Here is a 24,429-nt window from a genome sequence, read left to right as displayed (position 1 = left end):
TAGAAAGCCTGGAGATAGATTTACAAATATATGGTCAACTGACTTGTGACAAAGGTGTCAAAGTAATTCAATGTGGAAAGGAAAGTCTCTTCAACAAATGCTGCTGGAACAACTGAACATCCATATGGGGGAAAAAAAATGAACATCACTCTTACCTCACATTATACATAAAATTTAACCATAATCCTAACTGTAAAACCTAAAACTGCAAAGCTTCTAGAAGAAAAATCTTTGCAATGCTGAGGTAGAAAGGGTTTCTTGGATAGAACACAAATTTCACCAAAGACTCCATTCTTCTACAAATGCCATTAAGAAAAAGGCAAGCCAGAACAAGAAAAACATTCATAACACATATATCACAGACCAATATCCAGAATATATAAAGAGCTCTTACAACTCAATAATAAGACAAACAAGTCAGTACAAAAATGGACAGATGATTCTACCATATGCTTCACAGAAGAAGACATACAAATAGTCTATAAGTACATGAAAAGATGCTGACATCATTTGTCATCGGGGAATGGAAATTAAAACCACAATGAGACACTACTATATATCTATTAGGACATGTAAAATAAAAAGATAAAATAAAAAGACTGACCACACCAAGTACTGGTGAGGATGTGGAAAACTGGAACTTTCATGCACTATTGGTGAGAATGTAAACTTCCAAGCACTCTGCAAAACAGCTGAGCAGTTTCTTGAAAAGTTAAACATAGCGCCTACTATATGACCCAGCAATTCTGCCAGTAAGTTTTTACCCAAGGGAAATGAAAACATATGTCCACACAAAGACGTGTATACGAATGTTCGTGGCAGCTTTGTCTGCATTAGCTCCAAACTGGGAACTCCTTGAATGGCCGCCACAGGTAAATGGATCAACAAATTGGGGAAAAAAAACAAATTACTGATACACCCAAAATGGAAAACTTCAAAATCATTATGCTACGCCAAAGAAGCCAGACATAAAAAAGAAAAAGGACACACTACCGTTATTCAATTTATACAGAATTCTAAAATATGCAAACTAATCTACAAAGACAGAAAAGAGATCCTTGTTTGCCTGAGGAGGGATATGGAGAGAGAATGGATTACAAGGAAATTTTCAGGGGGATGGAAATGTTTGTTATTCTGACTGTGGCGACAGTTTCAATAGGTATGTGTGTGTGTGCGTGCACATGCGTGTGTGTGTGTGTGAGAGAGAAACTCATAAAGCTGTAACAGTGCAGTTCATTGTACAGCAATTAGGCCTCAAGTAAGCTATAAAAATATTTTTAATGCTAATATATCTTAGTGCACTAGAATATTCTTTAAATTACAGGGTTGAACCTTTCTCTAAATGACTAGATGACCAGAGGGTTTATCATCAAAGCCAGGAAATTTCTGCAAGTGGGTGCTAAAAATAATTGACAAGTGTTAACTCATCTACAACAGGGTGTATAAACTGGCAGTGCCCAGGAAAGCCAGCACTTACAGCTTTGGGAACAACAAATACCTAATCTATTCCTTGGTGTGATTAGATACCTCTTGCATACAGCAAACCATAAAGTTCATTCCTCAGAAGACAGAGAGCCAAGCTGGCAACAGCCTCAAAGGTCAGCTATCCTGGACCCTTATTTCCCAGGTCAAGGAAGCAGCCCTGGTTTTCAGTGTCAGGGACAGGACAGACGCCAAGGCTCCTGCCTCAAGGTCAGTGTCCCTTCAGCCCCTCCAAGGATAAGGGGGGAGCCACCCCCACTCCTAACTATTTTCCAAATGTCTAATTACTCTGATTCACTATCGTTAGACCTTTGCAGACTGAGAACAATTAGGAAACAGAGAAGACAGGGCCCTGACACTAACCGGCTTTTCTGGATGGAGGTGAGCCTGGGCGCACCCAGAGCGGCTGGGCGCAGGGGAGCTCCCGGCCTTACCTGAGCACCTCTGCACCCGGCTGAGTCTTGAGGTTTAGCTAAACATCCTGTAAGAACTAATACAACAGCTCGGGATCACATGTTTCTTTTTGAGTCTACATTGCAAACTAAGTGCTTCAGCTGTGGAGGAGGAGGGATTATTAAGTCAAAAAACAGCACAGTCTCCCCACCAGCAAGCAGGGAATTATCTTAACTTGATAACAAGTTGTTTCAAGAAAATAAAAAGATCCCACCACTCTATGCACTCTGAAATACCAGATTATTCTGGAACAGAAAAGCAGGATTTTTTTTTAAAACGTAATACCCTACAGAGTGACACCATTTTCCTAACTTTCAAGGAAAAAACCAGAGAGGACACGGCTCATCATATCCTTGGGACATTTACCAAGTATTTATGAAACCTGGACATTTATCTGAACATTTACCAAAGAACACTGGGTCAAGAATGGCTAAATTGGGCTTCCCTGGTGGCGCAGTGTTTGAGAGTCCGCCTGCCGATGCAGGGGACATGGATTCGTGCCCCGGTCTGGGAAGATCCCAAGTGCCACGGAGCAGCTGGGCCCGTGAGCCATGGCCGCTGAGCCTGCGCGTCCGGAGCCTGTGCTCCACAACGGGAGAGGCCCGCGTACCGCACAAAAAAAAAAAAAAAAGAATGGCTAAAATTATTCATTTCCTGGACACCCCAAGAAAAACTGAATCAAATCTATGTTTCTCCACTGTTTCTTCTCTCAAAGAACTTTACAAAATTACTATAGTCAAACTACAGTCTCTCAACTGTCCTTTTTTGTTTCCTCTATCACTTGTAAATAAAGACAATCAGAAGCGTTAACAATTAACACACACATATATACACATGCATACACACCACACAACACATACACACACACACCCCAACAGTATTGTGAAAATGGCTTCAATTTCATAAACGCAACCCCCTACTCAAAAATAACACACAGCCCTGACAAGTAACAGCGTCCTCCCGCACCCCAATTCTAAATATACTTAACAGACACCACAACTAGTTCCACCGCTCACCAGCCAGGCTGCCAGAAGACAGTGTTCTCTCTCTCTGCCTGCTTGGAACGACTGTAAGAACCAAATGCTAAGCCCTCACGTGGAGTACACGGCTCTTTGGACCATCTGTGTCACAGAGCAGGTGCTGCCTTCAGCAAAACCCCACACTTAGCAAACACACAGCCACCAATTTGGCTCAAAGCCTGCTTCTTCCCGCTTCTTGAAACTGAGAACACAGAGTGGATTATAAAGCATGGAATTCACTGGATTAACTTCCTCCTGCAGCTGCTCTCCTAGTCCTGCTCCACTGTCCAAGGGGTGTTTTAACAATCAGAGCATTTAATTCACTAAGCACCTACTACGTGCCAGGTGCTTGCCCCTCCCCTCCCCAGGTGTGAGATAGTACTGCCCCGACTTTTCCAATAGGAGAATGAAGCTACAGGTATAAGAAGCTGAGATCCCACAGCTGACGGCTGACACAGCCAGGACATAAGGTCAGGCTCTCCTGGAGCTCTGAGCTTGGGGAGGGACCAGGCGGTGCGCTCAGGCGGCAGGAGCCGCTATCCTAACATGGGGCTTCCCGTCTGGCACAGCTTCTATACAAGGACTTACGGGACAGCCTCAACCCACAAGTACAACCCTCCCCATCCCAGATCCAGGCCGGCAGTCACAGAAATTGGGAAGAGTTTTTTCCATGCAAGGAAACTTGCCAATTATATATATAGCTTTTCCTCTCTCTGAGCCAAAGTGACTGGTGTAGGGGTTTTGCCCAGGAAATATCTGAGCTCCAAACAAGCTGAAAAGGAAAACTGATGTTGAAATCTGGATAAAGGTCATGGTTGCTCACCAAAGGAGCGGCGCCTGACCACCCCACAGGCTGACATCTGCTGGAAACAGCTGAGAAACTCAGGTCCATGGTTTCACCTCATGCAGGCCTACAAAGGGACTCTCATTCATTGAACAAACTTGAATGCCAAATAGGTAAGATTTCAAACAACTAAAAATACTACATAAATCCATCATATATTGTAGCTTCGTTTTTATTTAGAGTTATCAGGCTATAACTAATAGAAACAGGAAAAATAAAATATAAGGGAAAACCAAATGTGATTTATAATAAGCAAATTAAACAAAGATACCTTATATTTTTAATTACATTTGTGTTTCCTTTATATTTTATTTTTCCTCTTTTTATTAGTTATTTGCCTGATAATTCTTAAGGGCAATAATTCTTTCCTGATACCTACTCTTCAGTTGCAGATGCTATTTTTAACACTGCCAAGAAAATTAATCTCATCTGAAATCCTTTGGAATTTCTACAAATCAGAATAACTGCTAAGTGTTAGCAAGTTGACCCCTATTACTTTCCTACTAGTAGTGATAACTGGTAGTGGAGATAAAAACTAGGAAACATTCAGAGGGCACTTTTTTGCCAACCCAATGACCAATGAGATGGAGTCTAGTATTATCCCCATTTCACAGATGAGAAAACTCTTAGATGAAGTATCTTGCCCTAAGTCATAGAGCTAAAAAAAGAAGACCACCTTTATAATGTACCACACAAAACTTCTGGATACCATAAAACATTTCAACAATAGTACTGGGAGGAAAGGAAGTAATAAATACAGACATGAAAAATCACTCCTCTCTATGTATGGCATGGTTATTCTGACATGGTCATTTCAGGGCAACCATCAGGATGATGCTATGAGCGAAGCCTGCTAGATCCCTATGCCAATGGCCATACGCTGTAGTCATCTGACTAACAGAAGTGCTAAGTCATTTTTGGGAAACCACACAAAATTTCAATATGGAATTTTGCAGAAAAGCCACCCTCTAAACATGTATATCCTAAATGTAATTCTCATTCAATTTCTACTGAAATTATACTGAAACTTGGAATGTCTTTTTTGTGCCATGGACCCCTTTTGGCAGTCTAGTGAAGCCTATGGACCCTCTCAGAATGTCTCTAAATGCAGAAAATGAAGTACCATTGCAATGAAAATCAGTTTTAATAAACTATAGTCAAACCCACTGACCCCTTGTGGGGAAGAAGGTCCATGAACCTAGATAAAAAAACCTCTGCCAGGCAACACCCTTTCTTTTCTCCTCCCTCTCCCCCACCTCCCAAAAAGAGATAAGGGGGACACTGGCACTCTAGCAGTCATCTTGAACCAGGAGAATCAAATTCTGGAGGGACCCAGATGACCCTGTAGAACTGCCATACTGATCAAGGACTGCCTACTTCTGTATAGAAAAATAAAACTTTACATGTTCACACCATTTTTATTTTGACAACTATTTTTTACAAGCAGATGTAGGGGGTTGAAAGATGGCCTGCAAAAAAATATACCTGTGTTCTAATCCCCAGAACCTGTGAATATGAGCTTATTTGGAAAAAGTCTTTGTAAACATAATTAAGGATCTTAGGATGCAATCATCCTGGATTATCTGGGTGGCCCTAAATCCAATGACAAGTGTCCTTATAAGAGACAAAAGAAAGGACACAGGGGAAGGAGGAGAAAGTCCTGCAAAGATGGAGGCAGAGATGGGGGTGATGCAGCCACAAGCCAAGGAGTGCCTGGAGCCACCAGAAGCTGGAAGAGGCATGGGATGGAATCTCCCCTAAGACCTCGGTTGGGAGCGCAGGCCTGCCAACACCTTGATTTCAGACTTCTGGCCTCCAGAAATGTGAGAGAATACATTTCTGTTGTTCTAAGCCATATGGTAATTTGTCATGGCAGCCCCAGGAAACTAATTTAGCAGCCAAACCTATTTCTAATATACACACCTTTATGATATTCTAAACATTAAATACTAAAAATTAAATGTAAACTCCCTTTCAGGTATGCAATGCTGTATATGGCATTATGCAGAAACAGCTCTCTAAACACGTATATCCTAAATTTTTTTTTTTTTTTTTTTTTTTTGCGGTACGCAGGCCTCTCACTGTTGTGGCCTCTCCCGTTGCGGAGCACAGGCTCTGGACGCGCAGGCCCAGCGGCCATGGCTCACGGGCCCAGCCGCTCCGCGGCATGTGGGATCTTCCCGGACCGCAGCACGAACCCGTGTCCCCTGCATCGGCAGGCGGACTCAACCACTGCGCCACCAGGGAAGCCATATATCCTAAATTTAATTCTCATTCAGTGTATACGGAAAACTCTCTATTTTCAATCCCCATTATTTGGCCAATCCATTTTCCTGAAATTTAAGAATAAACCGAGGGCCTGTCCTTGCCTCCACTCTATTCTTATATCATGCCACTAAGCGTTCGCTTCTTGGTTCCTGCCCTCTGCCCAAGCTCCTTCCGCCCCCTCCCAACCACTCTTCACCCCTCACGCCAGCATGTTCTCGACTCCTCCACTGCCCTTCTCCAGGCTGCACTGCCTGCAGAGCAGATGTTCCAACTTTCTGCTCACGTTTCTTCCTCCACCAGCTCGGTCACTGACACCAGGGTCTCTTGAGCTGTCTGTCCACTTCCTCATCATGAAACCCAGCCCAGCCTCCTCCTTTCCTTTACTACAGGTACATGGCACACTCACCAGAGATTCTGGGGGTATAGTATACGTTAAAGTTCCAGTTGTGACCCATCTAAAATAATGTGAAGTAAGCAGAAGCTGAAATTCAGAAGTCCTCATGCTCAGAAATGAAGCTGTAAACCAGAACCACGCAGAGCTGAAGGAAGTTTTATCTTCTCAACCTCAAGTCAGGCGACAGAGGTGAGAAAGGCCCCACGACCGAGCAAAGGCCACCCTCAGGAAAACCTGCACCCTCTCCTGAGCAAAGGAACCCAGCACGGGAGCTACTCTGCAGGGAGAGACCACACTCATTTTCCCAAATGTCCCTCCTGTGACCTAAGACGCTTGTGCTAGCATTATCTGCAACAGGAAAACTGAAAACACTCTAAGTCCCTAATACTGCAGGAGTAAATGAAGTTTAACTGATCAGCTATGACTCATCTACATGATGAAATACCCACAACTAGAGAGGTGGTCATTATAGAGGCTCACAATGTGGGAACATTTATACGATGAAATAATAAATAAAGCCAAAATATAAAACTATACATATGTTGATGTATATAAAACATATGCAAAACTTAATGTCTGCCTATGAAAAAGTCTTAAGGGAACATGAAAAAAGAAAACAGCTGCTGAGCTACTGCAGGATCTTCATTTTTTCCACTTTAAATTTCCTTTAAAATCATTATCACAATTCAAACACTTTAAGAACTACGTTAATAAGCTGTCTGCACACTGTTGGTCTGTCAGTGACTGGGAGCTCCTAGGTGCTATTCCTGGAACGCATCTGACGTGCGGGCTCACCCATGCCATCTCTATAAGAGGCCTGTCCCCCAGGTCCCGCTCACACATCCCCTTCTCAGCAGAAGTTTCCACTCCCCAGGCTGACTGAGACACTTCTTTCTCCTCTCTCTCACGGCCTTTTGCACCTTCCTCTGCATTACACCTGTCACAGGGTCCAATCATGATTTCTGTTCACGTCTAACAGCCCGTAAGAAGTCTCTAGGCACAGGGAACGCATCTTCCACCTCCGTCCACCTCCGTCCACCCCCGGACACCTAACGGAGCTTGCCACAGCAGGGACTTCTTTCCCTTTGAAAGAAGGGAAGATGAGTCTTTCTAAAACATGCATCTTTTCCAACTGATCTCTACATGATTTCAGAAATAAGGTTGCCAGGGTAAAGTCTTACTTGTCAAATTATTCCTATATTCTCCAGCGGTAAGCAAGAAGCTTTCAAGCTGTCAAACCTGGAAATGCACACAGAGCAAAGGTGCCAGCCCCTGCCGAAGCTACTCACCAGAATCCAGAAGCACGCAGCTCCAGGGAGCTCCTAGGTCCTGCTCACTCCCAGTAACAAAAAGGGGCCCGGCCCACAGGACCATCTACAATAATGGACGTCTGTTCCACTGGGCTTCACAAAGGAGCAACAATTCTCTGAACAGAAAGTGGCAGCAGAACCGACTTCCTGGCTCCCGCTCGCTCGCACAGCTGGCACGTGCCCTGCACTGGGACGGCAAGCTGTGAAAGAGAACCCCTGACCTCAAATCAAGACGCAGAAGGTGAGACCACGTGCCCAGATTACTAAGGAGGCTGCACTCAGCACTGCAGGAGTGTGGGTCCCAAATGTGGCTGCACCTCGAAATCGAGGAGAGCTTTGAAAAATCACCCATTTGTAAATCAGCAGCAGAATCTCTGGGGATGGTGCCAGGAACCCTTTTTTTAAGTTCTAAAGGGTGATCAGGCATAGCCAAGGCTGGGAGCCACCGCCCTGAGGGAGAAGGAGGCAGAGGGTTCTTCCCTTCTGACCACAGCATAAATAGGAAGGTCTTAGGGAACAGGGTGTTTTCACCCTACCTTTGAGGAACGGACCAGGTTGACAGGGAGAGTTTGTGGAGAGGGCCTCAGACCGAGAGGCCCCGCAGAGACCACGGCCAGCAGGCGACCGTGCACAGGGCATTTGTTCCCTGCAAAAAGAGCAGGCTGGACTGGAGCAGGTCCGTGTCGGGGAGAGGCTGGGAGGGTCAGAGAGCGCCAGATCCCCTGGATGGCATTAGATAAGAAACGAGGAGGCACTCGAGGACTTACAGTGCTTTTAAAAATGGGCAGAAGATGCCTCTTTTTAATGGTTTTATATTCAGGTATATTCCAGTAAAACTCGTCTTTCCTCTTCAAGGTCCAACTCCACTGCAGCTGCTCCTATGGCCCGGGTAGGAGTGAACAGACTGCTCCAGGCCAGTGAAATCTGGAGTGATCGCAGGACGATCCATTTAAGAAACACAAGTATACCAAATCAAAGAAAACTTTCTAATTAAGACCAATGACACAGTAAATTAATTTGGTCCATTGCTTTCCATCATTAACTCATCGAATACTCACTTGTTATAGTAAGTGCCTATAATCGAATTGTCATTAATAGCAACCACTTTCATCACGCCTACATTACATTAATTCATTTAACCCTTCCAACAGCCCACAAGCAGGTACTATTATTATCCCTACTCCTCAGATGAGGAAACTGAGGCTCAGAGCCGTGTGTGATTTGCCCAAGGTCACTCAGCCGGTGAGAGGCCAAGCTGAGACTCACGCCCTGGCTTCCCAGTCCTTGCCTGTGCACCCTGCTTCTGTGCAAGGCCCTGTGCGGGCACTTTCAGAGATAAAGAAAGAACCATAACCCAGCCCTGCTGTCTAGGCTCTTACACCTGAGTGAGGAAACACAGATCCTGAACATTCAAAGACAGAGTCCCTGACTCCTCTGGGAAACCCGAAATTTGGAAATTCCACATAGCACGTAACTTCCCCCATAAATGAAGCAAAATGTAACTGACCATGTCACAGCAAACACACAGGTGGAACCCTCAGGCTCCTTGCTTCCTTCTCCACAGCGCTGGGCCTGGCTCTCCCCTGAGGGCAGCCTCCGTCCCTGCCCAACTCTGACCGTGTGGGGGCCCAGAGCCCCACCCAGGGGGGTCGTGAGCTCCCACCAGCCCCAGGATTCAGAGGTGTTGCCTCGGCCAAACCAGCGAGCCGTGCGTGGTGCTGGTGTGGCCGCAGGTGCCCGGGGCGTCCCTGACTGAGGTGAGGGGCTTGGGGAAACATACTATCCTCTCTGAGAGGCAACGCAGGCTGGGAGACTGTGAGCCCGGCACGCTCCAGGCTCCTTGCCCTCGCGGGGACACGGCTGGGGCTCGGCGCTCAACCTGTTCCCCAGCGTCCATCAGGAACACCCGTGTCCACCTCAGATGACGCATCTCTTTATCCTACTCGTTGTGAATATCTTCACTAAATTGAATTTGGCTCTGATTCTGCCTCCCTCAAAAGGGACAGAGCCTCTGACACCAGCCACCATGAAGTCAGTGTCTGGGGTGAAATTTCTAAAAATGGAAGCGGCCAGCAACACACCCTGGTAAAGGGAGAAAGTACAGAGCTGCCAGAGGCTTGTCCTGTGCAATGTAACCGTGATATGTGCAGAGCTGCTTTCTAGGAAGCGTCTAGAAGCATCTCTCATTGACTGCTCAATACCCGTTTTTTTTCAGTGCTGTTCCTGAATCATGCACAACAAAGAGCAGCGCTGCTAACAAAGAGAACAGTGTTTAACCAAACTGCCTGCAAGGCCCTGTCCCCGCTCTACCTCCCTCACCTGCCACAGAAAAGGCCACCTGTCCAACCTCACACCCATTCTGGCCACCTCTTCCCTGCAGATCTATTCTCCAGCAGCTGCCATAATAAAAACCCACAGGCTTTAAAAATCTTCCCAATACATATGGCAAGAAGGTCCAAACTCCCCACAGCCTGGAAAGCACTTCCCCTCTGCCCTCTGCCCATCTCGCCACCCTCACACATGCTCCACTCCCTCTGACAGGAACCACTTCAACCCCAGACACCTGGCATTGCTGGCCACAGCCCCCCTCAGCCTCAGGTCTCTGCACGTCTCTCCCGGCCGCATCGCGGCCACGGGAAGGCCTGCCCTGACACCCGCTCGCCGCTACAGCCAAGCTACTTCCTTCTTGGCCTGCTGCTCCTAACTGCTCAGTACCTGCCACTCACACAGGACTGTTCACTACATGAAGGGAGCTCTTTTACTGCTATCCAGCACCTGTCCACTGAAAGTGCTCTACTGAGTGAAATCAGTGAGAGGAACAGGGCCAAAATCATCCTGGAACTAATGATCAAGTCACTCTTCAACATATAATTATGAGCACCTACTGTGTGCTGGCACTTGGGTAAAGCAGTGAGCAAAACAGACAAAAATCCTTGCTCTCACGCAGCATGTTACAGCATTTAACAAAGTAAACAAAACTGCATGGACTCGGAGCAGCGACCCTCAAGGGAGGGATGTGGTGGGGGGGGTGTGAGAACAGAGCTCTGCTGTGCCCCACTGCTTTCATTTGCTTTTGCTGCATTCTGAAACTTCAAATAACTTTAAAGGAGTGTGATGACATTTCATCAAATATTTATCAAAATAGAATACAGGTTTAAAATGATGGAACACTGACTTGAAGAAATAAGTAAACGAAAGCACTCAACTCTAATGGCCCTACAATTCCTGGGCTGCTGTGGGAAGATTATAAAAGAATAGCTATAGCTCTAGGCTATAGCTCTAGGCTGCTGTGGGAAGGTTATAAAAGAAGCCATCATAGGACTTGAATACAACTAAAATCACTAAAGAAAGCTCAAAGATGACTAGATCAGGGAGGGGGGATGTCCAAAGTCAGCGAAGACATTTGGATACCCAAGAGGAAATGCAGGTGCTCAAAGGACAATCTTTCCCTGAGGCAGGAAAATGACAATGTTAAACAGAAAACATTTAAAAAATATTTTCTCTATCAAACGAGAATAAGCCAAGATAAAAACAAAGTAAATTAATTGGTAGAAGCAATACTTGAAGAGATAATAACCAAGACTTTCCCAAACTGACAACAGAAGGGACATATAGCTGCAGATTTCAGAAGTGTTAGGAACACTAAGCAAGATAAACACAAAGAACCATGACTGGAAAAATCACAGTAAAACAGCACAATGCCAAAGGAAAAGAAAAATCTTAAAAGTAGTCAGACGGGGTGGGGGCGGGGGGGGGGGGGGCAAGGTATATTATCATCCAAGGAACAACAATAGGACTGACAAGTTACTTTTAACAAAAATAATGGAAGCTACAATACAATGGAATGACATTTTTAGATTGCTGAAAGAAAATGACTGCCATGCTAGAACTGTATAACAAGCAAGAATAACCTTCAAAAAGATGAAATAAAACAAAAGTAGAGGGCTTCCCTGGTGGCGCAGTGGTTGAGAGTCCGCCTGCCGATGCAGGAGACACGGGTTCGTGCCCCGGTCCGGAAAGATCCCACATGCCACGGAGCGGCTGGGCCCGTGAGCCATGGCCGCTGAGCCTGCGCGTCCGGAGCCTGTGCTCCGCAACAGGAGAGGCCACAACAGTGCGAGGCCTGTGTACCGCAAAAAATAAATAAATAAAAATAAAACAAAAGTAGAAACCAACACTAAAGAAATTAAAGAGAATTTTTCACAGAAAGAATATTACCCCATAGATCACAGAAATACAGAAAGAAATGAAGGGCAACAGAAAAGGCAAATATTCACTAGAAATCTAAATGACTGTCAACTGTATAAAAATGTCTTATGAGGTTTCAAATATATGTAAAATTAAAGTAAATAACAAACCAGCACAAAGGCAAGAGGTGACTACAGAGAGGTTTCCTTTTTTTTTTAAATTTATTTATTTTATTTATTTATTTTTGGCTGCGTTGGGTCTTCGTTGCTACGTGCGGGCTTTCTCTAGTTGCAGTGAGCAGGGTCTACTCTTCATTGTGGGGCGCGGGCTTCTCATTGCAGTGGCTCCTCTTGTTGCGGAGCACGGGCTTCAGTAGTTGTGGCACACAGGCTCAGTAGTTGTGGCTCGCGGACTCTAGAGTGCAGGCTCAGTAGCTGTGGCGCACAGACTTAGTTGCTCCACGGCGTGTGGGATCTTCCCAGACCAGGGACTGAATGAACCCGTGTCCCCTGCATTGGCAGGCGGATTCTTAACCACTGCGCCACTAGGGAAGTCCTGAGAGGTTTCCTTCTTAAGTACCAGAAATTAATTGAAATTTCAATTATAATTTCAATAGCAATGAAGAGCATAGAGAGTTTAAATGCTCTAAGATCCCTGTAGTACTAATCTGTAGTAGAAGCACTAATCTGTAGTAGAAGTTAATAAGTCAAGGATATATTTTGCAATCTATAAAATATCCACTAAAATAATGTGTATGAAACAAGCTAAAAGAGAGGAGAAAATGAAATAATTCATCTATTTTAAAAAGAAAGATGTGAAAAAATATAAAATGTGAGACTAAGAGAAAACAAGTAATAATGTATTGGATTTGTACCCAAATACAAGAGAATCTAAAACTAAGTACAGATTAAACATAATCTAGTTAAAGGCACCATCCAATTAAACAGTCCAATAGACAATTAAAAAAACCCACACAACTTTATGCTGCTTACAAGAGACACATCTTAAATATAAACAAAAAGGTTTAAGGTAAAAGGATGGAAAATTATATACCACTACTTACAATACAATTACTAACCAAAATAAAGCTACTGTAGCTAGAGTAACATCAAAGTAAACTTTAAGGCAAAAAACATTAAGAGAAATAAAAGGTTATTTCATAATAAAAGGGTCAATCTAGTAAGAATATAAAATAATTCTAAATCTGTATGCATTTAATAATAAGCCTTCAAATATATAAAGCAAAAATTAACAGAATGAAAACAAAAAACAGGTAAGTCCACAATCACAGTAGGAGACTTTAATAAATCTCACTCAATAACTAATAGGACAAACAGAAAAACTAGTCAGAAGGTTATAAAAGATTTGAGAAAAATGATTAAACTTTTGTCCTAATCAACTTACAAGAACTAATGAATCCAAGTTCTGTTCAAATGCACATGGAACATTTATGAAAAGTGACCACTTACTGGGTCATAAAGTCTCAACAACTTTAAAGGACTGAAATCATTCCGAGTATGTTCTCTGATCACAGTAAAGACTAGAAAAATTGGACTTCCCTGGCGGCACAGTGGTTAAGAATCCGCCTGCCAATGCAGGGGACGCGGGTTCGAGCCCTGGTCCGGGAAGTTCCCACGTGCCGCGGAACAACTAAGCCCATGTGCCACAACTACTGAGCCTGCACTCTAGAGCCTGTGAGCCACAACTACTGAGCCTGCATGTCACAACTACTGAGCCCACGTGCCACAACTACTGAAGCCCTCGTGCCCAGAGCCCGTGCACCATAACAAGAGAAGCCACCGCTGTGAGAAGCCCACACACTGCAACAAAGGGTAGTGCTCGCCACAACTAGAGAAAAGCCCACGTGCAACGAAGACCCAATGCAGCAAAAAAAAAAAAAAAGACTAGAAAAATCACCCAAATGCCATGAAATTAGGAAACACACAGATCAGAAAACAGACACAAAAGAATATACACAGAAGAATATGAGCTCATTTACATCAAATATCTAAAACAGCCAACACGAATCTACAGTATTAGAAGTTAGGGTGGTGGTTACATGTGGCCGGGGGTCGGAGAGGGGGAACAACTGGGCAATACCGCAAGGGGAGCTTCCCAGGGCCTAGACATGTTCCACAGCTTGATCTGGGTGACGGTTACACATCAAGCTCTGTACATACATCTGTGCACTTTTCAGTTTGGAAGTCATAGTTCGATTTTTTTAATTATTTAGAATATACAAACTTTCAGTAAAGCAGAAATGCTGCTTTGCTTTGACAAACTCCTTTGAAGAGTCATGGTAGTTAAAATATACGTTCAGAACAAATCTGTAAATTTTTTGATAAGACTGAAAATAATTTTTAAATTATCCCATGAAAAGAAATATAAGGGGAAAATGAGAAGTATTTTAACCTGACAATTTTGGCCTATTATTAGTGTATGAAATCTAGTTTTTAAAAAAAACAACAAAAAAAAAGGATCACTGAAACAAGCATAGCCAATGGGGGCAAACTTACGTAGATAAATAGAATAAGAGAAAGGAGTAATTTTGAACCCCCAAAATACAGAGCTGACTATGCAAAAGCACATGAAAAATCAATTCATAAAGAAATTAATACAAATGGCCAACAGACTGTGAGAAATGTTTGACATCACTTTGATAATCAATGAAATAAAACAAATTACCATTTTTATCAAAGCGGCAAAGATGTTCTAAAATTTTAACACATGGTATTTGTAAAAGGATAGAAAAAAACCACTTCATCAAGTCCTACTCATACAAGTTCTAAAGGTAATTTGGCAATAATATACCAAAAGCCTTCTAGTTTTCATAGATTAATATAAATATGTTTAATTATCAAAAACCTATTTCATGTTATTTCAGAGGCTGGGACACGAAGCTGGCAAATCCCCTTTTCCTCTTCATGCTGCTGTTATGCTCTTTGACCTTGTAGACCCCACTTGAAGGTAAGAATGCAGAGGACTCTGTCTGCTCTACTCCCCATTTTCTGAAAGCTCCCACGGCCAAAGCTCCACCTCATCTAAAGGCACATCTGTGTCTTTAGCTGCATCCCACCTTCACTTTGGTCTTAAAGAACAGAAAACAAGCAGACCCGTCTCCAGTTACATAAGCCTCCTTCGTACCATTTCTTCCATCAAACCTGTATAAAAATCTCTCCTCTCCCCCAAATATTTCCTCCCATCTCCCTTGGAAGTCTCTTGTCCCTCAGATCCTTATTTCTTTATGATACAGTTCTTTGGCCATTTTAGGGAGAAATTAAAATGGAGTCTTTTCTAATGTGGAGCAAATTTACTCATTCTTTTCCAGTTACAAAAGGTTCCCATCTGTTGGCTGATTCATGATAACAGCAACTTTCACTGCCTTGTTCTTTGTATCAGGCATGCAATTTTAATAGAAGTTGTGGAATTTGTAAATTACTACCGGAATAGCTGGAAAACCAAATGAGATATCCCAGGAAATGTAGTAGCTTCTGGGCAAATGCATTCATTCATTCTGCACTCACTTCCCTGGACACATGGGCCAGGCACTGGCAAAGTCCAAGGCCAGGCCCTGCCTCCTAGGACCTGCATGCAGATTCCTGCAGTTTGCTGTATGGGAAGTGACAGGTTCAGAGTTCAGACAGTAAATACTGCAGGGCGTTAGAAATGGGAGAGTCCAAAACCTACGGACCCTCTGTGGAAGCATGCCTCAGGGAAGTGGGCACCGGTCAACTGGCTCCAAACACTCCCCATGTATCCCCAAATTCCAGATGCCATCACGGATTGCTCAGAAATGGTCTCCTTATCTTGGGATATTTCTGGGGAACCTCATTATTAATCTTTCTCTTGTCCTTTCAGCACATCCTCAGATGAAAAACCAGTTTTTACAGCACTAACAAAATCTAAAATAAATGTGAAAGAATCAGTGCCTCTGCCCCAAGAGCTGGGAAACCATCCATGACCGCCCCACAGGAACTGGCTCGACATCTGGAAGTCAACTATTTGGCACACATTTTCCCATAGAGACAGTATATAAATCAGGGTTCATTCTCAAATCAGACTGACAAAGCTCCATAATAACTCATGTAGTACCAAAGCACAGTGGCATACTATTTTTTATGGAGACATAATTCCCATACAATTCATCCTTTTACAGTATACAATTCAGTGGTTTTTAGCATATTCATAAAGTTGTGCAACCATCACCACTATCTAATGTTAGAACATTCTGCCACAAACCCCCAACTAAAATCCGGTACCCATTAGCACTCCTCCTTCCCACAGCCTCTGGCAACCACTAATCTACTGTCTCTACAGATTTGACTATTGTGCATTTCATATAAATGCGATCATAAAATATGTGGTCTTTTGTGTCTGGCTTTCATTCAGCAAGTTTTCAAGGCCCATCCAAGTTGTAACACGTATCAGTACCTCATTTATTTTTCAAAAGCCTTTTAAAAGTTCACACTTTCTACCTCAAAAGGGATTCCATTTCTAAGAACTCAGGCTATGGAAATAATCAGAAATATACAAAAGTATCTGTGTGCAAGTGTACAGCACAGTGTTATTTTATACAAAAAAATGGACAACCTGACAATTTTGGCCTATTATTAGTGTATGAAATCTAGTTTTTAAAAAAAACAACAAAAAAAAAGGATCACTGAAACAAGCATAGCCAACGGGGGCAAACTTACGTAGATAAATAGAATAAGAGAAAGGAGTAATTTTGAACCCCCAAAATACAGAGCTGACTATGCAAAAGCACATGAAAAATCAATTCATAAAGAAATTAATACAAATGGCCAACAGACTGTGAGAAATGTTTGACATCACTTTGATAATCAATGAAATAAAACAAATTACCATTTTTATCAAAGCGGCAAAGATGTTCTAAAATTTTAACACATGGTATTTGTAAAAGGATAGAAAAAAACCACTTCATCAAGTCCTACTCATACAAGTTCTAAAGGCAAGTTGGCAATAATATACCAAAAGCCTTCTAGTTTTCATAGATTAATATAAACATGTTTAATTATCAAAAACTGGTTAAACGTATACATTTATATGATGGAATACTATGCAACACGAATAAACAAGATTTTGAAGGATATTATAAGAAAAAAAGCTCATTGTTAACTGAAGAAAGAGGTTAAAAACTATACTTTATAAAACACATTTGGTGGGAACGACATAAATCAATATATATTATTAGGTATCTTTGGGTAGTAGGAATGTGGATGGTTTTAAATTTCCTATTTTATTTATACGCTTTAAAATTTTCTTCAATAAGAAAATTTATCTTGACTAACATTTTTATCTTTATACGCTTTAAAATTTTCTTCAATAAGAAAATTTATCTTGACTAACATTTTTCTACTGCGAGAAAAAACAACTTTTGGAATGTTGGAATGTGAACAGAAATGCACTCAGTTAAATTCTGAGTCCCTAATGTCTTTTAATTATTTATATATATGAAAATAAAAATGAACTAATCAGTAAGTTGTTTTAAAAAGTTACGAAAAGCAGACAGAAGACAATAAATACAAATGCATAAAGTGAATTAGGTAATAGAAAAATGGAATTGTTCAATAATCTAAGAACTGGATCTCTTAAAAGACAAAAATGATAGAGTTTAAGAAATATGACAAGGCAGTCTCCCAAGGCAATAGAAATAAAAGCAAAAATAAACAAATGGGACGTAATCAAACTTATAAGCTTTTTCACAGCAAAGGAAACCATAAGCAAAATGAGAAGACAACCTACTGACTGGAAGAAAATATTTGCAAATGATACAACTGATAAGGGCTTAATTTCCAAAATATACAAACAGCTCATACAACTCAATAACAAAAAAACAAGCAACCCAATCGAAAAATGGGCAGAAGACCTAAACAGACATTTCTCCAAAGAAGACATACAGGTGGCCAATAGGCATATGAAAAGATGCTCAACATCACTAATTACTAGAGAAATGTAAATCAAAACCACAATGAGGTACCACCACACACCGCTCAGAATGGCCATCATTAAAAAGTCTACAAATAACAAAGGCTGGAGAGGGTGTGAAGAAAAGGGAACCCTCCTACACTGTTGGTGGGAATATAAATTGGTGCAGCCACTATGGAAAACAGTACAGAGGTTCCTCAAAAAACTAAAAATAGAGTTGCCATATAATCCATCAACCCCGGTAAAACTACAATTTGAAAGATACATGCACCCCTGTGTTCACAGCAGCATTGTTTACAATAGCCAAGACATGGAAACAACCTAAATGTCCATCAACAGATGAATGGATAAAGAAGATGTGATATGTATATACAATGGAATATTAACCAGCCATAAAAAAGAATGAAATAATGCCATTTGCGGCAACATGGATGGACCGAGAGATTATCGTACTAAGTCAGAAAGAGAAAGACAAATACAAGACGACATCACTTATATGTGGAATCTAAAACACGACACAAATGAACATATCTATGAAACAGAAACAGACTCACAGATACAGAACAGACTTGTGGTTGCCAAGGGGAGAGTAGGTAGGGGAGGGATGGAGGTTAGGGTTGGGAGTTTGGGATTAGCAGATGCAAACTATTATATATAGAATGAATAAACAACAAGGCCCTATTGTATAGGAACAGGGAACTATATGCAATATCCTGTGATAAACCACAATGTAAAAGAATATGAAAAAAGAATATATATATGTGTAACAATCACTTTGCTATACAGAAGAAATTAACACAACATTGTAAATCAACTATACTTCAATAAAATTTTTAAAAAGAGAGAAATATGACAAGAAAAACAAAAGCTAAACAAGTAAAATTAGGTATGTGAAAGGGGATCTAACCAGAGACATTTATGTTTAAAGTGCAGGACTTCCCCGGTGGTCCAGTGGTTAAGACTGCGTGCTTCCAATGCAGGGGGCGTGGGTTCAATCCCTGGTCGGGGAACTAGGATCCCGCATGCCACACGGCATGGCCAAAAATAAATAAATAAAAATAAAGTGCAAACAATAAATGTTACTAAATTTGAAGGTGTGGAATAAATGGGAAAGTAAATACAAAAATGGACTCAAGAAGTAAAAAAGTTCCTATGATCAAAAAGCAAAAACAAACCTTTTAGGGACTGCCCTGGTGGTCCAGTGGTTAAGAATCTGCCTTCCAATGCAGGGGGCGTGGGTTCGATCCCTGGTCAGGGAAGTAAGATTCCATATGCTGTGGGGCAACTAAGCCCACACGCCACATCTAGAGAGGATGCCTGCGTGCCGCAAGGAAGAGCCCGCGCTCCAAAACAAAAGATCCCACGTGCCACAACTAAGACCAGACGCAGCCATAAATAAATAAATATTTTTTTAAAATTGAAATAAACCTTTTAGGTTTATTCAGAGCCTTATTACCTCCCTGAAAAGTAAATTCTCTCAAACTTTCAAGAAATAATCAACTCTAAAGCTATAAAAATGTTCCAGAGCACAAAAAATCATGGACAGTTACTAATGGATTTTATGGAGCTAGTTTAACTCCGAAATCAAAACACAACAAAGGCTACCTCCTACCCAAAGAAAAGCACACACATGCTTTCAGAAAATTCTAAATCCAAAATTAGGGTATAACATTCAACATTACCAGGAACAATTTATTATTATGAAATGTACAAATACCTAAAACCAAATTGATCATCTAAATTAATGTTCAAAACAATCCAGTGAAATTCAATACCTACTCCTATTAAACACTCTAGAAGCCATAAATCAAAGAATAATCCACTTCCATAGTTGTCTCCCCAGCCAGTAAGTAAATGATAAAACTAATGCAGAAAAAGTAAAAACAGTCCAAATAAAACGAGGAATAAAATAAAAGAGGCCGTCAGGGAAGTCTGACTAATTCGATAAGCCACAAAGTAAAACCAAGAGCAGTTAATTACACCAAAACAAAATAAGTAGACGTTTAAATGAAGGAAGGAAAATCCCATTTGGAGCAGCAACATAATTGATCCATAAATAAACAAGTTAAAAAAAACCTGAAAGTAGCTAAAACTAATACTAACCCAAAATGTTTAGATCCTAAACATGAAGAGGGCTTCCCTGGTGGCGCAGTGGTTGAGAGTCCGCCTGCCGATGCAGGGGACACGGGTTCGTGCCCCGGTCCGGGAGGATCCCACGTGCCGCAGAGCGGCTGGGCCCGTGAGCCATGGCCGCTGAGCCTGCGCGTCCGGAGCCTGTGCTCCACAACGGGAGAGGCCACAACAGTGAGAGGCCCGCGTACCGCAAAAAAAAAAAAAAAAACATGAAGAAAATTACCCACCTTGACTGAGTTATAAAAGAATTGAAAAAAGGTAGGGAACATACTGTATTTCTAGATAAGCTCACTTAATAACACAATGAAAAATATTTTAAAATATTCCACTCCTGCTATTAGAGTCATACCTTACACATCAGGTTCTAAAGTCAGCCCCCGAAGCCAAAACTGTAAAGTCATACAAGAAATGCTGTACAGCTATTTAAAAATGTGATGAACACTTAGATCAATCAACATGGGGAAATGTCCACCATAAACTGTCAAGAGAAAAAAATAAAACTAAACATGTAAAACAAAAGGATCACTACGATCTCATGTTATATGTGGGTAAAGAGGGTAAAGACATAGATATTTAGACATAAAGATAATCACTCTAAAGTGAGCAGCTGGCTACCTCTGGGTACTGAGATCACACGATTTTACACATTTAGAACTTTTGCAGAAAGTACAACATAATTTCTATAAATGTGGTGGGGGGAGGAGTTTTAAAAAGAAAAATATCAACATTCTATGTTTTGAGGTGGCTGAGTGATGGCTGCTTTTTTAAAATATAAATTTATTTATTTATTTAATTTATTTAGTTTTGGCGGCGTCGCATCTTCGTTGCTGCGCAGGCTTTCTCTAGTTGCGGTGAGCGGGGGCTACTCTTCGTTGCAGTGTGCGGGCTTCTCACTGCGGTGGCTTCTCTTGTTGCAGAGCATGGGCTCTAAGCACGCAGGCCTCAGCAGTTGTGGCTCACGGGCTCTAGAGCGCAGGCTCAGTAGTTGTGTTGCACAAGCTTAGTTGCTCCGCGGCATGTGGGATCCTCCCGGACCAGGGATCAAACCCGTGTCCCCTGCATTGGCAGGCGGATTCCCAACCACTGCGCCACCAGGGAAGTCCCCTGATGGCTGTTTTTTAATTGCTTCAACATTTTCTGTATTTTCCAAATTTTCTATAACGATCATGAAAAACAAACCTCTGTGCAAAACTGTAAATGTAAACTACAACATGTTTTAAAAATTCCTTTGGTCCCTCTTGTTCTTTTGTGCTTAATGTGCAAAATTCTCAGTTATTCTCCAACCATAGCATTATTTTGAACCTTAAATTCAAAATTTACCACGAATTGTTCCAATCAGAGAGCAAAGGATGAAAAATCTGAACTGCTCACACACATTTGTTCAAATTAAACAGGAAAACCAAATGTGGTGAAGAATCAAGAAAGGTGTGCGTCCAAAGACTTACCGTAAAGCTGTTGTTGACATTTTTAGTGCTGGATTCAGCCACGCTGGCGTCTGTCAGGTCCACCTCATCAAATATGATCGACTGGAAAGACACAGGGACTGCAGTCAGTGGGGGTAAGGTGCCTCGACCCCAGGCAAGCACTTGAGAACTAAATGAACGCTGAGTGAGTTCACCCTACCTGCTTCTGACAAAGTACCGAGCTCACAGGTATAGCTCAAGACTTTTTTAGTCCAGGGAGTTCCCCAGTGATTGCATTAATGGAACCAAAAATATATCCTCACACGAGTCCACCTGAGAGGGCAGGTTCCCGACTGAAGGTCCTCTGTCCTTCCGACTTTAGTTTCTCCACCTCGCACATTTGGGGGGAGAGGTCCCGGCTAAAATAAAAAATTCTAGGGGAAGAGAGACTGACCTAAATAGAAGGGACCCAGCCATGAAAGAAAACAAGGGAGCAGAGCAGAGTGAATCTAGTCCTGGAGAGAGAGACAGGCTCCAGAAGAAGGGCTGGGAACCAGGTCTGAGACGCCCTCCTCCCCATTTTCCTCTCCTCTCTCTCCCAAATCCCCCCGTTCATAGCCCTCACCTCCTGTTTACCTTTCCGTCCCCTCTAGGAGGAGGAGTCCATCAGAAACCCCTGGAGGAAACGCTAATAAGCTAGAAAAGAGATTCAGTCCTTTAAGTAACTCCCCCACCCCTCCAACTAAAATAACTGTAAGGGTTTGTCTTTTTTTAATGAAGGATGTGGTCAGAACCCTATCTAAACAAGTTACTCTGTTCAATTTCAAATTTTAATGCACTAACTCACTAGGGATACATCTCAAAATGTAAATTATTCAGATTCCAGATTATTTTTAATGCCGAAATATTAGTATTGACTGCAATACTGATACAAAAAGACTGGTATTCAGAACACCAAAAACTAGGTTTGCAGATACGCTAGTGTTTGAAGTGTGTGACACCACAATCGTCTAAACTGGGCAGTGACTCAGGGACTCTCAGTGGCTCCTCCTCTGTCACTGGCATCTGCCTGGTGATTCTAGCTTTAAATCTTACACAGATGGCACATGGGAAGAAGGATCATGGCTAGAAAGCCAGAGGCAATTTCTATTCACACACCAAAAAGCCCAACACACTTTAAAAATACTTTTAGTTAGATTCACAGGTACATACACTCAACTCCAAACTCATCAAGTTGTATACAGTAAGTATCTGTACAGCTTTTTGTAGGCCAATTATACCTTACTAAAGTGTTTTTAAGAAAAAGATACTTAGGCTGTAATAAGAGATTTTTAAGCCAGTTACCCCCGATTTTTCTGAAAAAAAAGATATCTAATGGTAATGTGGTTACTTCTGTGACCTTTTCTCCTTTCCCCATTGGTTACACATGACATTAAAGAAAAAGAAAATGAATAAAAAAATCAATTCATAAGAAATAAAAAATCAGTTCATAAGAAATAAAACATGCTTGAGACAAATAAAACCCAGCACCCTTGAGTATTACAAAACTTGCTCAAAATAACAGATCTAGAATCGAAGGTTTTTCCCAAGATGAGGACACAGAACCCAGTCTCTCCCTGCAGCTCCTCAGATAGTTTTCTCTCGTTAAGTTTCCTCCTCTGCATCTCACCTTGGCAGTTTTTGCATAGTACAGCGTTCGCCCTCGAAGCTTAAAGTATCTCCTTTTTGATCGTTGGAATGAATTGTTCTGTTTGGTCAGCATCCCCTCTTTGATGACGGTCTGAAAGCACAGAAACGGATTCATGAGCATGTTTTCGCGGTGCCATGCGCTTGTCCACTGACTCCAGTGCATTTGTGTCTCTAATGGGCCGATGGCCTAACAGAACTATTTCACACTCTCCCCAAACCCTGACCTATGGACAGGTTGAGCACACAGCCAGGGGAGGGTGACACAATTCTCCAGGGGGCGATGGTGTGCCAGAGTGGCGGGGGGAGGGGCATGGGAGTGTGTCAGAGGCCCAAGGTGTGCCCTGCATATGCCCCCGGGGCGGGGGGGGGGGTTTAGCAGAAGCGGGGCGCAGGACCACCATTAGTGGCCCCGGGCCAGTGCTCTCTCCAACTTCAGCATTTGGTATTTTTCAGCTATTCTTGGCCCCGTCTCCATGTTCTCTGGCCTCCTGCCATTTCTCAGGATCCTGTTGCCAAAACTGTCGATGTAGGTTGCTATGGGGTTCAGTGCAGTTCCAGGCCTGCCCCCTTGGGCCCTCACCCCTGTTCACAGGCTGGGCATGTGCATCTACCCACACTGTAACACAGAGAAGAGCCACTGCCAAAGTCACTAAAACTCCTCCACCCCCAAAATCTGACCAACCACCACCAAGCAGGAGTTCAAAGACAATCACGAGGTGAACAGCAGTCCACTCAGCTCAGCTCAATTAAAGCCAAGAATGGGGGCATGGCTTCTCCTGAGGCTGCTTCCCGGGCACTTACCAAACGGGAGGAGGGAGCCCTACACACCACTTACAAGTTAAAAGTTCAAGGACCTACCTGATCGTTAGATGCGTTGAACTACGCAGAGCCACTAACACAGTCAAAACTAATAAACAAGGTGCCCTGAAACAAGTGCCTGGCTTCCAGCATCTGCACACACCTCAACAAATGTCCATTCTACACGGAGGCCCACCATGCGATGGAGGCAGAATGTATAAAGTTCTGTTCAAGGACAAGAACATGGGTCCAGAGAAGCTTTTGTTTAATTACCCAATCCCCTACAGCTCTGCACTTTAGGTAACTTTTTAAGTAGATGTACAAAGCACTTGGGCGTCTGTGGCCACTTAAGACGACATACGATGAAACAAGACACAGAAACCCTACGTCACCCCAATGTGTCAGAGGCAAGAGCAGAAGTCTGTGCTGCCTGGTCCCTCCGCAGGAGTGGAACCTGCTATGCACTGATATCCCCCATAGAAGAATGCTGAAGACAACCCCC

At 42.5% G+C, this 24,429-nt stretch overlaps 1 protein-coding gene across 2 annotated transcripts in view; it reads right to left on the bottom strand.

Annotated features, from left to right (window-relative positions):
- DGKD (diacylglycerol kinase delta) overlaps window positions 1–23,617 on the bottom strand; it is an 82,649-nt gene extending 59,032 nt beyond the window's left edge. For both annotated transcript variants that reach the window (XM_082841212.1, XM_082841213.1), the window contains exons 1-2: window positions 23,110–23,617; window positions 21,483–21,563 (exon numbers count right to left, since the gene is read on the bottom strand). In XM_082841212.1, the coding sequence (XP_082697338.1) occupies window positions 21,483–21,563; window positions 23,110–23,292 (264 nt within the window). In that variant the 5' untranslated portion in view covers window positions 23,293–23,617. The remainder of the gene's footprint in view (window positions 1–21,482; window positions 21,564–23,109) is intronic.
- Window positions 23,618–24,429: the final 812 nt, after the last annotated feature.

The sequence above is a fragment of the Leucopleurus acutus genome, assembly GCF_964270905.1.
Source record: "Leucopleurus acutus genome assembly, chromosome: 6".
NCBI classification, from domain to species: Eukaryota; Metazoa; Chordata; class Mammalia; order Artiodactyla; family Delphinidae; genus Leucopleurus; species Leucopleurus acutus.
The sequence above is the reverse complement of the archived record's forward strand: the minus strand, read 5'-3'. Positions and strand labels throughout refer to the sequence as shown.